Source organism: Heterodontus francisci, chromosome 12 (assembly GCF_036365525.1).
Source record: "Heterodontus francisci isolate sHetFra1 chromosome 12, sHetFra1.hap1, whole genome shotgun sequence".
In the NCBI taxonomy this organism is placed as follows: Eukaryota; Metazoa; Chordata; class Chondrichthyes; order Heterodontiformes; family Heterodontidae; genus Heterodontus; species Heterodontus francisci.
Window position 1 is genome coordinate 44,189,339 of NC_090382.1, and position 15,101 is coordinate 44,204,439.

Genomic DNA, 15,101 nt, shown 5'->3' on the forward strand with positions numbered 1-15,101 from the left:
CCCAGGAAGTTGATGGTGTGGGATTCAACAATGGTAATGCTGTTGAACATCAAGGGGAGATGGTGAGATTCTCTCGTTGGAGATGGTCATTGCCTGGCACTTAAGTGGCAGGAACTTTTGTGCCACACATCAGCTCAAGCCTGGATGTTGTCCAGGTCTTGCTGCAGTCAGGCACGGACTGCTTCAGTATTAGAGTTGCAAATGGTACTGAACGCAGTGCAGTCATCAGTAAACACCCCCATTTTAGCCTTATGATAGAGGGAAGGTCATTGATGAAGTAGCTGAAGATGGTTGGGCCTAGGACACCACCGAGGAACTCCTGCAGTGATGTTCTGGGGCTCTGACTGCAACTCCTGAATTCAGCTCTTTTGTCCAGGCTTGGGCCAAGGCTGTAAAGAGGTCAGAAACAAAGTGGCCCTAGAGAAACCTGAACTGCGCATCATTGAGCAAGTTATTGGTGACTAAGTGCCACTTGATGGCATTGTCAAGGACGCCTTCCATCACTTTGATGATTGAGAGTAGACTGATGCGGCAGTAATTGGACAGATTGGATCTGACGCTTTCTGCGGGGAGGACATACCTGGGTAATTTTCCACATTGTTGGGCAGATGCCTGTGCTGTAGCTGTACCGGAATAGCTTGGCTAGGGATGCAGCTTGTTCTGGAGCAAAAGTCTTCAGTATTACAGCCGGGATGTTGTCAGGACCCACAGCTTTTGCTGTATCTAATGCCTTCAGCCATTTCTTGATATCATGTGGTGAATTGAATTGGCTGAAGACTGGTATCTTGATGCTGGGGACCTCAGGAAGAGGCAGAGATGGATAATCCACTTGGCACATCTGGCTGATGATTGCAAATGTTTCAGTCTTGGCTTTTGCATCAATGTGCTGGGCTCCCACCTCTAAGAATGGTGATGCCTCTTCCCACTAGCTTAATTGTCTGCCACCATTTTCAACTGGATGTGGAAGTAATGGAGCTTTATTCTGAGCCATTGGTTGTAGGATCACTTACCTTTATTGCTGCTACCACTGCTTTGCATACACCTGAATCCTGTGCTTTAGCTTCACTAGGTTGGCATCCCATTTTTAGGTATGCCTGGTGTTGCTCCTGGCATACTCTCCTGCACTCCTCATTGAACCAAGGTTGATCCCCTAGCTTGATGGTAGTGGGTGAGGGCTAAACCAGGCCATAAGGTTACAGATTGTGGTTGAATGCAATTCTGCAGTTACTGATGGCCGACAGTGCCTCATGAAGGCCCAGCTTTGAGCTGCTAGATCTGTCCCGAATCTATCCCATGTAGCACAGTGATAGTTCCACACACGAAGGGTAGCCTCAGTTTGAAGACAAGACTTAGTCTCCACAAGGACCGTGCAGTGGTTACTCCTAACAATATTATCATGTACAGATGCAACTGCAACAGGTAGGTTGGCAAGGACGAGGTCAAGTAGGTTTTCTTTCACCAGCTGCTGCAGGCCCAGTCCTTTCGGACTCAGCCAATTCGGTCAATAGTGATGTTACTGAGCCATTCTTGGTCATGGACATTGAAGAGGACCCCATCCAGAATACATCTGTTCCCTTGCTACTCTCAATGTTTCTTCCAAGTGGTGTTTAACAGAGGAGTACCGATTCATCAGTTGAGGGAGGGCAGTAGGTGGTAATCAACAGGAGGTTTCCTTACACATATTTGACCTGATGCTATGAGAATTCATGGAGCCTGGAGTCAACATCGGGGACTCTTGGGGCCACCACCTCCCAACTGTGTACCGCTCTCCTGTCACCTCTGGTGCTTGTTTTGCTAATGAGACAGGAAACCTACAGGAATGGTGATAGAGAAGTCGAGGACATTGGCTGTAAGCTAGAATAATCAGCGAGTATGACGATGTGAGGCTGTTGCTCAACTTGTCTGTGGAGCACAGTTGTCCATGAGAACTTAGTAGGGTCGACTGCACAGCGTGCACCTTTGCCGGTTCTGGTGCCTATGTCGATGCCAGGTGGTCTGTCTGGTTTTATTATTTTGACTTTTCTGTATTCAACTGAGTGGCTTGCTAGGCCTTTTCAGAGGGCAGTTAAGAGTCAACCACATTGCTGTGGGTCTGGAGTCATATGTAGACCAGAAGGGGCAAGGGTGGCAGATTTCCTTTCCTAAAAAGGACATTAGCAAACTAGATGAGTTTTTACAACAGTCCAGTAGTTTCATGGACAAGCTTTTCATCCCAGATTAATTAACTGAACTCAAATCTCACCACAGCAGCTGGTGGAATTTAAACTCATATTTCTGAAGCATTAATCCATGCCTCTGGATTACTAGTCCAGCAACATTATCACATGCTACCATTCCCAGATCTGCCAACAGGTGGCAACAACCATTCGAAGGAATGCTTCATTATTCATCCTCTTAAAACTTTTCATAATCTTGAAAATCTGTACTATATTCCCTCAATCTCGCGTTCTAGTGTTACGACTGAGGCGGGAGGAATGCACTGTCTTTTCTAGTTCCACTTCGCCACAGTGGACAACATATATTTAAATGTTTACCCAGGTACCGATATAAATCAATCATATACTTCACTCTTTATCCCCGAATAAAATACATCAACCAGGTTGCTTTAATAAACAGAATTATCAGTTTATTATAAAACAAGACTTATCCAGTAATGAAGCAAAGCATTAACAGATTGAAATATGGAACTTCCCTTTTTACCTTAGAGAGAGACACACACACAGGTTAACTGAAAAATAGAGATTTTCTCTGCAGAGCTCTCAAAAAAAAAAAGAGAATATTTTGGCCAAATATTTTCTAATTCATGAAGGAAAAAAAAAATGATATGGAAGGATATCACTTGTCCCTTTTGGTCTGGCGTCCGGGTATACGGAGACTGGGATCTTTTCTGGAACGGTTTATTCTGGAAATGTTGAGAAGTAGTCTGGTAGGCTTTCCAGGAGAAATGTAGCATTAGGGATTTCAGTTATTCCACTCTGGATTCAAAGGTTTTTCAAAGAGGTAGAGAAAGATGAGCTGGTGTCTTCTCTCAGTAGGCTGACCTCCAACTGCCTTCGAACAGTCCACACCCCAACTGAACTAAAACATCTCAGAAGCAAAACCCCCAAACAGCAAGTCAGAATCTCCTGACGACTATAAACCATGGCGTCACTTCTCTGTAAACATCTCTAGTCAACAAGGTTTCTATTTATTGAACTTAAGGCATGTGATTTCCAGTAAAGGTTGTTTTCAAACAAGACCTCTTAGTGACTGTGTTTAAAACTAAAAAGATTCCTTGGATTTTTTTTTAAAAAAACAAGTCCTCAAAAAAAAAAATTAAGGAAAGCACTTTCATAACATTAGTTAAAAATGACACCAATTTTGAAGGCTTCCTTCATTGCTATAAACTCATTGCTCTGAAATCATGTTTGTACATTTTCATTGGCTCCAATATTCTTGCCATAACGAGATGCTTACATCTGTATCCAATATTCAACTGCAGCCGAACCAACATTTTGTACCAATTCAACAGCAATTATTTGCTCTTACATTGAGTGCTGCATGTATAAAGCCTAGTATTCCATTCCCTTTCTTCTTTAAATGACCCAATTCTCTACCTGCAGTCCTAATTTTAAACAATTTTGAATAGTGGAGCAGACTCGAGGGGCTGAGTGGCCTATTCCTGCTAATTCGTATGCATCTGTATCTTTAGATTTCTATGTTCCTTGCATAAAAGGCCAGATTTGGAGTAATGAAGAGTGTACTGGATATAAAATTGGAAGAGAAAGGATATGCATGGCTGCAGAGCGATTTAAAAGCCTGACTATAATCCACTGGCAATTGGGACGACTGGGCTGATGGCCAAGCACAAGGTATGGGCAGTTGTATATTTGAGCCAGTTGTATTTTTTTTTTATACAGAGGATAGGACTGCAGTGCAAAGGACAAGACAAAGAATCTGCTGTTTCATCAGTTACTTCATCTGAAATAGGTCCTTTACATTCCATTAAAGTTAGCTAAATTCTGGTCCGACACCTCTATGACTTACTTCATTTGTTTTTCATGTGAACCTTGTTAATTTCTAGGCATTGTCTCCCAAGATATTCTCCTAGGTAACCAACCTGCCTGGCTTCATTACCCAGAACAAAATTCTGCACTGTATCTATTATGTTGCATATTCAATAAAGAAAACAGGCCTTAAATAAATTTAGAGAACGTCGCCACATTTGACCACTTTTTAAAAATTCCAGTCCACATTAGGATAATTCCCATAAATACAACTCCTACCATTGCAAACTTCATTGAAAATCTCATTCTTCACTTCTTTTGTCATAGCCAGTAGTCTATAAGTGTACTCCTAAATGAGGAGCATTAATATTTCTTAACTTCATCTAAAGAGATTCCGTCTCAACACCAATTAAAATGTTCTTTCTGTGGCTGTAATCAGGTCATTGACTAATAAGACCATCTCACCACTGTTTTTCAGAAAGAGTGAAGCTTATAGTACAAAAAGCAGCTTTCAACCCATTGTGTCTGTGCTTACTGAAATTCCTTCTTTCTACTGTGGTAATGGTGCCTTTCTCCAATATTGCTATTCCATCTCCTTACCCAATTTCCATGTCCTTCCTTAATGATCATGTAGCCTGGAATCTTTAGCTTGACATTGTGGTCAGGTTGTACTCCAACTGGCTCCAATAACATGCACCTAACATGAGTCATCCACTTTGAGTTCTGCAGCATTTTTCAGAACAATATTTTTTCTACAGTTGCTACATAACATCCGAGTACTCTGTTCTCAGTTCCACATTCAGTTGTAAAAACTGATGCGAAATATTCACTCAGCACTCCATCATACATTCATTCTCCACAATTAGGCTCCTTCCTTCATCCCTGGGTTGTCCTACCCTCGCTTCGTATTCTTTTAGTTCAAATTTGTCCATAAAAGCACTTATTTCCTTTCACAGAATGTGTCTTTTTTCATGTTCAATGTTAGCCATTCTAATCACCCTTTTCATCTCACTACCAAATTTTCTCCATTATTAACCCTACCTTTATCAAATTTCAGGACAGTTTTAATCTATTGATCCACAGAACAGTATATAATCAATCACCCCTTTTTGCCTTATTGGAACATATTCACTTTTAAAAGATTTCTCACTGATCGATCAGCCCGATTGCTTATTTTTCCGCCAATTTAATTTGGATATGATCCTTTTTAGCTTGTAATTTGTACACTTCCATCCAGCACCCTAGTCTTTTAAAATGTTTCTTTTTTTTTTATTCGTTGTGGGATATGTCAGTCGCAGGCAAGGTCAACATTTATTGCCTAACCCTAATTGCCCACAATGCTGTGATGAGCCACCTTCTTGAACCATTGCAGTCCAATTCTATTCTTACATTGAATGTAACCATGACAGTTACTATTTTCCCAATTGTTTCCTTCACTATTGTTACTTGCTCTACTTCACTTCCCAGAAATAAATCAAGCAATGCTTCAAGACTAGAAACAATCCTGGATGCATGCTAAAAAGCACTCCTTTTGACCTTGTGTTACTCTCATTTAGCCCTCGCTTTGGATAGTTAAAAATCACTCAATGGTATCGTCTGATTGCTCTTGCATAGTTTATCTGAACTGTCTGCACATCACCACCTGTCTCTCCTCTCCACTGGTGGCTTGTAATGCACACCAAAAATTGTACCGTTTCCCTCATTTCTTAATTCTATCCAGATGGATTCTGCCTCCATTCAACTCTGAGGTCATCCTTACATTTCAGCATGACAATAAAAACATTAATTATCACTGCCATCCTACAACACTGCCCCCTACTGCCCCACCCCAAAAATGCAATCAGGAATATTCAAGTTCCCAGACCTGTGCAAATCTACCCCCTAAGATAGGTTTTTAAGCTTGCCACCAGGTGTAAAGCCAGAGTTGCAAATCAGCTACCCATTATGAAACCTGCATAATTTCCATTGATTTCAATAGAAATAAGAAAACAAGCAGCTGATCTGCAACACTAGCCTTGTGCCCAGGCAAGTTGAAAATCTACTCCCACATTTCTAGTATAGCTTCGATAATGAAATTTGACTATAGTTAATTCTTCTCATTCTCCAAGATTATTTTGAATGCTTTGACATTCACATACATACCACTCAACTGGTCTAAAGATCGAAATTATGTAATAAAGCACAATGAAATTTGGTTTCAACCCAAATTAAAAGTTATCACTTTAAATATTAATTACCTCAGTAAAAGTCATTAGAGTCACATTAAAAAGTCACAAAGCACTGAATTTCTGGCTTCAGCTGTGCCACTATAGGCAGCTGCAAAGCCCTTTCCAAAACTGGGGCTGGGGCAAATAAAAAGGCAGAAAAAAAGGGCAAGTGTTACTCCAGATTGCTATGGTCACAATGGTAGAAGCTCTAAACTAGGAGTAACCTGCTCTCTTGAGCTAGGAATAGTGTGTGGCACATCAAGGAAAGGTAGAAAACTTAGCGTTTTGTCACAGAAAGGTATTTAAACAAGTCTTCAAATTAAAAACCTTTTTCGTAAACTTTAGAAATTATATGCTTAATCTAAAACCCTCAAATATTGAAGGAAACAAGAATAATATGAAGATAGGCATTTTGTAACATTTTTCCTTTTGCTATGGCCAAAACCTCAATTTGTTAACAATTGAATGCCTGATGTAAAAACTTTACAACGCTCCTTTTGAGACTCACATTTACCTTTCAGTGGGTCCTGTTCAGCTCTCATGATGTCAATCAGTGAACTCTCCAGTGAATGCATGTTTAAAGTGTCATATAATCTAGTTCGATCCTGGAAAAGGAACAGAATTTATCTTTGTTTGCTGACCTCTTCATTACTGCAGACAAACTATGACAAACAGTAAAAAAAAAGTTACCAATGGTTACTTTCAAGATAGGATGACAGTAGATAGGAAATTAATGAATTTTCAATAATTTGTAACTAGATTTGGAATTTGTATGAAGAATTCAATGAATTTTGTACATGATACATGTAATTGAAAGATTGAAGTTAGACATTTTCAATTAGTCATTATTGTAAAGAACTGATCCTAAATTATGTAAAAATGGACAATTAGAAATTAAATCTTGACCAACACTACTGCAAGAACAAACCAAACTGCTACAATTTAAAGAGTTTCTTTTTAAAATAAGGGTATTTTCCTTCAGGTAAACATGACTACAGCCTGATATCAAATTCCAAGACAAAAATATTATGCAATATTTACTGAGAAAATGTACTTTACAGATATTTACTTACAGATCATTGGTGACAAAGCACAGTTTAAAAAAAAACTGCTCAAATACTCAATGTGGATAATATAGAACATAACAGACTTACATGATGCAAACTGTCCATTCCTTACTGACTTGCATATTTCAGATCACTTCTGAGACAGTTTGATTTGGAATAATTTTGCTTTCCAAGACTAAGGACAGTTTTAAAAGATACTGAGGCATACAAGTCGACCTTAGATGCCTCCAAATATAGTTCCAAGAAACAGGGGTCGACTTATACAGAGTACAAAATGCGATTCACCACTGTGGATGTGGGTGGTCACCATTTTGAAATGTGAAAAAAAACAGTAATCCATACTAAATTAATGTGGCACTGTTTATTAAATAAATTAATTCTATGAAGATACCTTTAACCACAACCAAAGCATTTCAAAACGCAAATTCACTGTCTTTGACAACCGATGCAAAAGGTTCATCGAGGTCATTGAGTCACTTGGCTATGCCATCATCCCAAGGATCCCACTCTGGATCAGATGTGGTGTTTTCAATTTCATAATCTCTCCACAACAAATCATCTTCCTCTCCATCCACTGAATTGGATATTCCACATCTTTTGAACAATCCGAATACATTTGCACTAATAGCATCCCATGATGTTTTGTCATCAAGTGGGGCAGCACGTGTATTTCCACTCCGAGAAGGTTTTTTCTCAGTCAACTATCCTCCTATTCCATGCGGTGTAATCATGATCCTTGAATGGCTTGTTGATGCACACATCCAAAAGGTTGAACGACAAGACGCTAGACCCACTGGTATAACTGCAAAGTGGGTGTTATTTCTTGGCAGGCACCTCTCGATCTTAATATATGGGATCTGAACATGTCCCACATGAATAAGCTGCATTATTTACCTCGGCCACCGGGATGCCTATTCCACACATTATCAATCCAGAACTTCACTTCATCCTCTCATCCATGCAACAGTCATGAATATGCACAAAAACACCTGCAGGAAACTTGATGTTCGGCAGGATTTTACATTCGAAAATTACCATTGGCTTTAATTTTCTTCTGCTGGCCATGCAGGCTAGTACCATCGGTGAATTTTGCCTTCTCATGTCCTGTCGTTTTCACGAATTGTTTTCGAACCTTTCTACTCCACAGTTTTGTGGCTGGGCATATTGAAATTCACAGGCATTTCATCCATGTTGCCAATGTGGCATAACGGGTATTCATGTTTTTGCCATTGTCTGATGAATCACTGGAAACTGATAATTTTGGCATCAAAGTCTTTTAATAGAATGAGAAATCTTGCCACAACACGAGACATTTTCACTTCATAAAACAGCTACAGCAACTAGCTGTTGCTCTGAAATCTTTGCTGGACTCAGGGTTTGATTTGGCCCATTTAAGTGTATATATACACATTGCATTTCTGGTGACAATAGAACCATTCTGACAATTGGAGGACCCATTCCGATACCTGCTTCTCAAGATCAGGCCAGTGACTGGTCCCTATTCTCATGGCGCATTTGGTCTTCAGCATCTTCAGGAAGATTCCTCATTCTTCCATCAGTTTTTCACTAACACTGAATTCACTCGCTGCAGCACAGTTATTGGACGGGTTCGGAAATGTTACTACTTTTAGCTTGAAACTTGCTTCATAATTCATTCGTTTTGCTGGACGGCCCATTTCTCTTCGTTGTTCACACAAGGTCAGCTCTGTTTTGGTGCGTCTTAAACTCCTGCACAACTTCACAACACAGCCAGTATTTCCTGCTTGATCCCTTGCGCCCAGTTCCTTTTCAGCGGTGATGAAGTTAGCACACCTGTTAGAATTAGAATTAGAACATTACAGCGCAGTACAGGCCCTTCGGCCCTCGATGTTGCGCCGACCTGTGAAACCATCTGACCTACACTATTCCATTTTCATCCATATGTCTATCCAATGACCACTTAAATGCCCTTAAAGTTGGCGAGTCTACCAGGTCTCTTTCAGCCTTCACCTGATCATACTGGAACAGGATTTAATTTTTAACATACTGTTTTTAGCTCCCCCTTGGTGAATCCTTGTTCACTGCTTTCCAATTATAAGGCAAAGAAATTAGCACAAACAGGCTTTCTTAGGTTTAAAGAAAAGTGAAATTTATTAAAACTTATACTCTAATTCGGTTAACGCCTATGGATACATGCTGCACCCCACACTAGCATGCATACGTGATACGAACATGCAAATAGAGACAGAAAAGAGAAGAAAAATAGTGGAGAGGTTTGAGGCAGTCTGTGAAGAGGGTTTTTAAAAAAAATATACTGTGGGGAAGCAGGGACTGGTTCCTTTGTTCCAACACTGTCTGCTAGTATGCAAAAAAGGTCTTTCCGCCAAGGAGCCTGGCAATTCCTTGTGATAGGCCCTCTTTTCTTCCCAGCAAGAATTTTAAGTTTTAATGTTCATGTGGTGAAATAATGCGTGCCTCGTTCTTGGCAGGTGGGGGCCTGCAGGATAGCACCATCAAAAAAACCAAGTTGCGACTCATTCAACACCGCAATTTTTTTTTTATAAAAGGGTTTTTACAGCGAGACAAAGAGTAAAAGACCAAGTTCTCACCTGCTCAGTGATTTCTATTTGATTGCAGTCTGTGGGGGCTTCAAAAGCACATTCACAGACAGCAACATCTGGATTTCTGCATTATTCTGCATGAGCCTTCATCAGAAAAGCACCTCCCACTATACCAGTGTGACTTCTTACATTTTCTATACCATCCATCTTGCAGTCTTTCCAAATGAAATTACCAATTAGTGCTAAACTAGGGACAGTTTTGTGCTTTAGGTCCAGGCACACGAGGAATAAACCCGAGGCTGCTCAGTCTCACTTTATTTACAAGATCCTTAAAGTCAGACTGGGCCTGTTTTCAACCAAAGTCCCAGAAATGAAGGTACAATGTGTTCGACACTGGCCTGTCAAGTTACATGCTGCTTTAGATTTATTGCTGTACTGTACTAATATCACAAGATATTGGCTGGGTACATTCTGGACATGCCTTCCTTTATAATTAAGTGGGACACTGCTTACATGTTATTAGGCTATTATGTATGTCCTGTATCATTGTTATTAGCCAAGGTTACTCAAGAGATTGGACAGAATTGACGGTATGCAAAAGAGGTTAGGAAGATTTTCAAGTACTGATCACCTCAAGTAGAGCTACACTTGGCACATTAAAGACATTATTACAAGATTGTGTGCCTACATTACAACAATGAGAACATTTCAAAAGTACTCCATTGGTTTTGAATGCTCTGGAACTTCCCAAGGACATGAAAGTTACAATATAAATGAAAGTTCTTTCTTTCCTCTCATTATGAAGTGCAGTTTCACCATGAAACAAGCAATACCATTCATCTTTGGAGCATAAATTATTCTCCCATTACTGCTTGCTAGACCTCAGTCTCGAGGTTTGCCTCCTGCCATCGCAATTCTTCTCCCTCAGCTTTAATGGCAAGGACAGCTTGGCCTATTTACTTCTGGATAAATGTTTCACACCACTTCGATCAGAATGAAGGAAGGCCAAAAAGTAATCATGCAGTGTTGAAATCTATTTGTTGCAACACAAGTTTAAATACTTGCAGGGAAATCAATTTTAGTTTCTTAATCATCTAGTTTTACCTTTTCTTTTGCCACTTTCATTTACTCCATTATTGCAGCAGTTCCTTCTCAAAATATTAATCTGCTAACATCTCACTATAAACCCAATACATTTACAAAGTACTTATTTTTCACATCAGACTTGAACAGGGTATTGAACAGGAATTTCTTGGCAGTAGCAATCATACAGGTGATCACTGGGTTCCCTCAGCTTTGAAATTTAAAAATTAAATTTCAGTGAAGTCTGATGATCTGCTTAAAAAAGGTATCTGAAGTACTCGAATCCGAAAGATTCACAGCTGGCTTATTTTTTTTTCCCCAGTGAAATAACACTGCTGTGTTTAATACATTTGTTTCCCAGTTATATAGATTGTAGTTTTAATGTCATGTAGCAATGTTGTAATTTCAGCTAAAACTAGTTCTAGTAGCTTAGAATGGTGTGGTGATGCATTTGGCAGAAGGAATATGGAAAGCCAATATATACTTAATGGCACAGTTCGAATGCATGTGCAGGAATAGAGGGACCTGGGGGTGCATGTGCATCGATCTTTGAAGATAGACAAATCGAAAAGAGTGATTAGTAAAGCATATGGATTCTTGGGCTTCATAAACAGAGACATTGAGTACAAAAGTAGCGAAGTTATGCTTTATAAAGCTCTAGTTAGGCCACAACTGGAGTATTGCGGCCAGTTCCTGTCACCACACTTTAGGAAGGATGTGAGGGCCCAGAGAAGATTTACCAGAACAGTTCGAGGACTGAGGGATTTTGCCTACAAAGTTAGGTTATAGAAGCTGGGGTTGTTCTCCTAGGAGCAAGAGAGATTGAAGGGAGATTTGATAGAGGTGTACAAGATTCTGACAGTTTTGGATAGGGTAGACAAGGAAAATTTTTTTCCCCATTAGCTGATGGTACAAGCACGGCGGGGGGGACGACAAAGATTTGAGGTTTTGGGCAAGCGACACATCAGGGATGTGAGGAACAACTTTTTTTAAAAAAAAAAACACCTAGTGGTAATGATCTGGAACTCGCTGCCTGTGAAGGTGGTGGAAGCGGAGACGATGAATTATTTCAAAAGGAATTTGGATGGGCATTTGAAGGAAATAAACTTACAAGGCTATAGGGATAGAGCCAGGGACAAGGACTGATTAGATTGCTCTGCAGAGCCGGCATGGACTCAATGAGCTAAATGGCCTCTTTCTGTGCCATTACGACTGACTTTTGCCAACTCAAAATATTACTATAAAATCTGTTTCTACCGCTTTCAGGTAGTGCATTCCAGATCACAACTAGTTATGTTTAAAAAAAAAAGTTTCCTCCTGTCATCTCTGCTTCTTTTGCCAATCACACCTTAATTCTGTCCTCTCTGGTTACTGATCCTTCTGCCACTGGAGACAGAGTGAATAAGGAGAAACTAATCAAAACCACCTCTATTAAATCTCTTCTTACCCTTCCCTGCTCTAAAGGAGAACAAACCCAACTTCACTAGTCTCTCCACAGAATTGAAGTCCCTCATCCCTGGTACCATTCTAGTAAAATCTTCTCTGCACCCTCCCAAAGATCTCGACATCCTTCCTGAAGTGAGGTGCCCAGACTTGAACACAATGCTCCAGCTGAGGCCTAACCAGTGTTTTATAAAAGTATAGCATGCCTCCTTGTTTGTGTACTCTATTCCTTGCTCAATAAAGCCAAGGATCCCCTATTTTTTTTTTTAAAGAATCCTTCTCAACCTGTCCTGCCACCTTTGAACATTTTTTTATTCATTCATAGGATGTGGGTGTCACTGGCCAAGCCAGCATTTATTTCCCATCCTTAACTGCCCTTGAATGAGTGGCTTGCCAGGCCATTTCAGAAGGCAGTTAAGAGTCTGTGGGTCTGGAATCATATTTAGGCCAGATCAGGTAAGGACAGCAGATTTCCTTCCCGAAAAGGACATTAGTGAACCAGATGGGTTTTTAACGACACTTGACAATGGTTTCATCATCACCATTAGACTAGCTTTTTAAAAAAAAAAATGTTTTTATTAATTGAATTCAAATTTCACCATCTGCCTTGGTGGGATTTGAACCCATGGCCCCATCTAAAAACTGAGAAAAAAAAAGATTTCCATATTGAATAGTTTAATGACATTTTGTCAGGTCCACTGGATCTGCTGAATAATCAAATGAATCTCGAGTTGTAAATATTCACATGGATTAGATTCAGTCTGGGAGATTTGAGGGCATAGAAAATGGTTGCAAAAGCATGTTTTTTTTTTTAAAGATTGCATAAGGTGACGAGACTTAACCAGAATGGAGATAGATTGGGTAATTCCCCCCAACCACACCTGGGACCTCACTTCTAGAAGTGATCAGGATTGGTTTTATGTACATAATTTGTAATATGTAACCATCATGCACTCATTGCATTTTGTTGAACAAATAATCCTGCTGTGCTCAGGAGACTCTGCTATCGTTTTGGTCATAAGTTGAGTGATATTAAAATTAAAACAAGTTCCGTCCCCAAAAAAACTCATTTTTAGGATGTGGGGTTACTGGCAAGGTCAGCAAACATTGATCATCCCTACTGCCCCGAGGAGTTTGATACAACGGAGTGGCTTGCTAGACTACTTTAGAGGGCAGTTAAGAGTCAACCACCGAGATTAACATAATATACCTAGCTCATGCCAGTCATACATCAAACCTTCTCAGATACACAAAAAAAGCCACTAGTTGACCTGAAACTGGCAAACTACTTTCTAAATTGACAAATTCCCTGATTAAACAAACTGATTAATTGTTAAGTAAAAAGTTTGTGGCTTTAAAGAGACCTCCACCAGAATTAAGAAAACATAGTACACAACCTGTCCTTGTAAAACTTGTGCCACTTCGCTTAACATTAGAGATCTACCAGTATACATAAATGTGCACACAAAAGTACACTCTGGGACAGGGAATTAAATGTTCATCACCAAAACTGGCTCAAGTGGTACCACTACTGGCAGAGTCCTGAAGGACAGAACTGCGGCAGGTGGCGAGAACCAAGAGGGAAAAACCTACTTGATCTCATCTTCACCCATCTTTCCTTCTCCGATGCATCAGTCCATGACAGTATTGCTGGGAGGAGTGACCACCATACAGTCCTTGTGGAGACAAAGCCCCGTCTCCACACGGAGGATATCTCCATCGTGATGTGCGGCACTACCACTATGCTAAAACGGGACTGATGAACAGATCTAGCATCTCAAAACTTGGGCATCCATGAGGTGTTGCGAGCCATCAACAGAATTGCATACAACCACAGTCTAACCGCACAGCCTAGCTCACTGATCAAGCTTGGCAACCAACCCTGATTCAATGAGATTGTAAAAAAGAATGCCAGGAGCAGCACTGGATCTACCTTTAAAAAAAATGTCAACCAGGTGAAGCTACAGCACAAAACTACATGCATGCTAAACAAAGTAGCAGACAACAGAGAGCTAAGCAATCCCACAAGCAACAGATGAGATCAAAGCTCTAGAAACCTGTCACATTTGGTCATGAATGGTGGAGGACAATTAAACAGGAGGAGGATGCCCCATGAACATCCCCATCCTCAATGGATGGTGGGACCCAGCACGCGAGCGCAAAAGACACGGCTCTTACAACCAACCTTCAGCCAGCTGTGCTGAGTGGATGATCCATCTCAGCCTCCTCCAAAGAGCCCCACCATCATAGATGCCAGACTTCAGCCAATTGGATTCACTCCATGCGATATCAAGAAACTGCTCAGCATACTGAATACAGCAAAGGCTACAGGACCCGACAACATCGCAGCTGTAGCAAAGACCTGTACTCAATAACTAGCTGCACGTCTAGCCAAACAATTTCAAATACTTACAACACTGGCATCTACCTGACAAAGTGGAAAATTACCCAGGGATATCCTGTCTACAAAAAGACGGACAAATCCAATCTGGTCAATTACAGCCCCATCAGCCTACTTTCAATTAGTGAAGTGATAGAAGTATCATTGACCAGTGCCACATGATAGCACTCTCACAAATGCTCAGTTTAGGTTCTGCCAGGACCACTCAACCCTAGAGACTTCATTTCAGGCTTGGTCCAAATGTGGATAAAAGGGCTCAGCATTTGACTGAGGTGCAGTACCAAGAAGTTCTAGCAAAACTGATGTCAATGGGGATTAGTGGAGAATTCTTCACTGGTTGGAATCAGACCTAATGCAAAGGAAGTTCATTTTGG

General features: G+C 40.5%; 1 protein-coding gene across 4 annotated transcripts in view; it reads right to left on the bottom strand.

Annotated features, from left to right (window-relative positions):
- cpeb4b (cytoplasmic polyadenylation element binding protein 4b) overlaps positions 1-15,101 on the bottom strand; it is a 113,693-nt gene that overhangs the window by 74,502 nt on the left and 24,090 nt on the right. For all 4 annotated transcript variants that reach the window (XM_068043374.1, XM_068043373.1, XM_068043376.1 and 1 more), the window contains exon 2: positions 6,708-6,798. In XM_068043374.1, the coding sequence (XP_067899475.1) occupies positions 6,708-6,798 (91 nt within the window). The remainder of the gene's footprint in view (positions 1-6,707; positions 6,799-15,101) is intronic.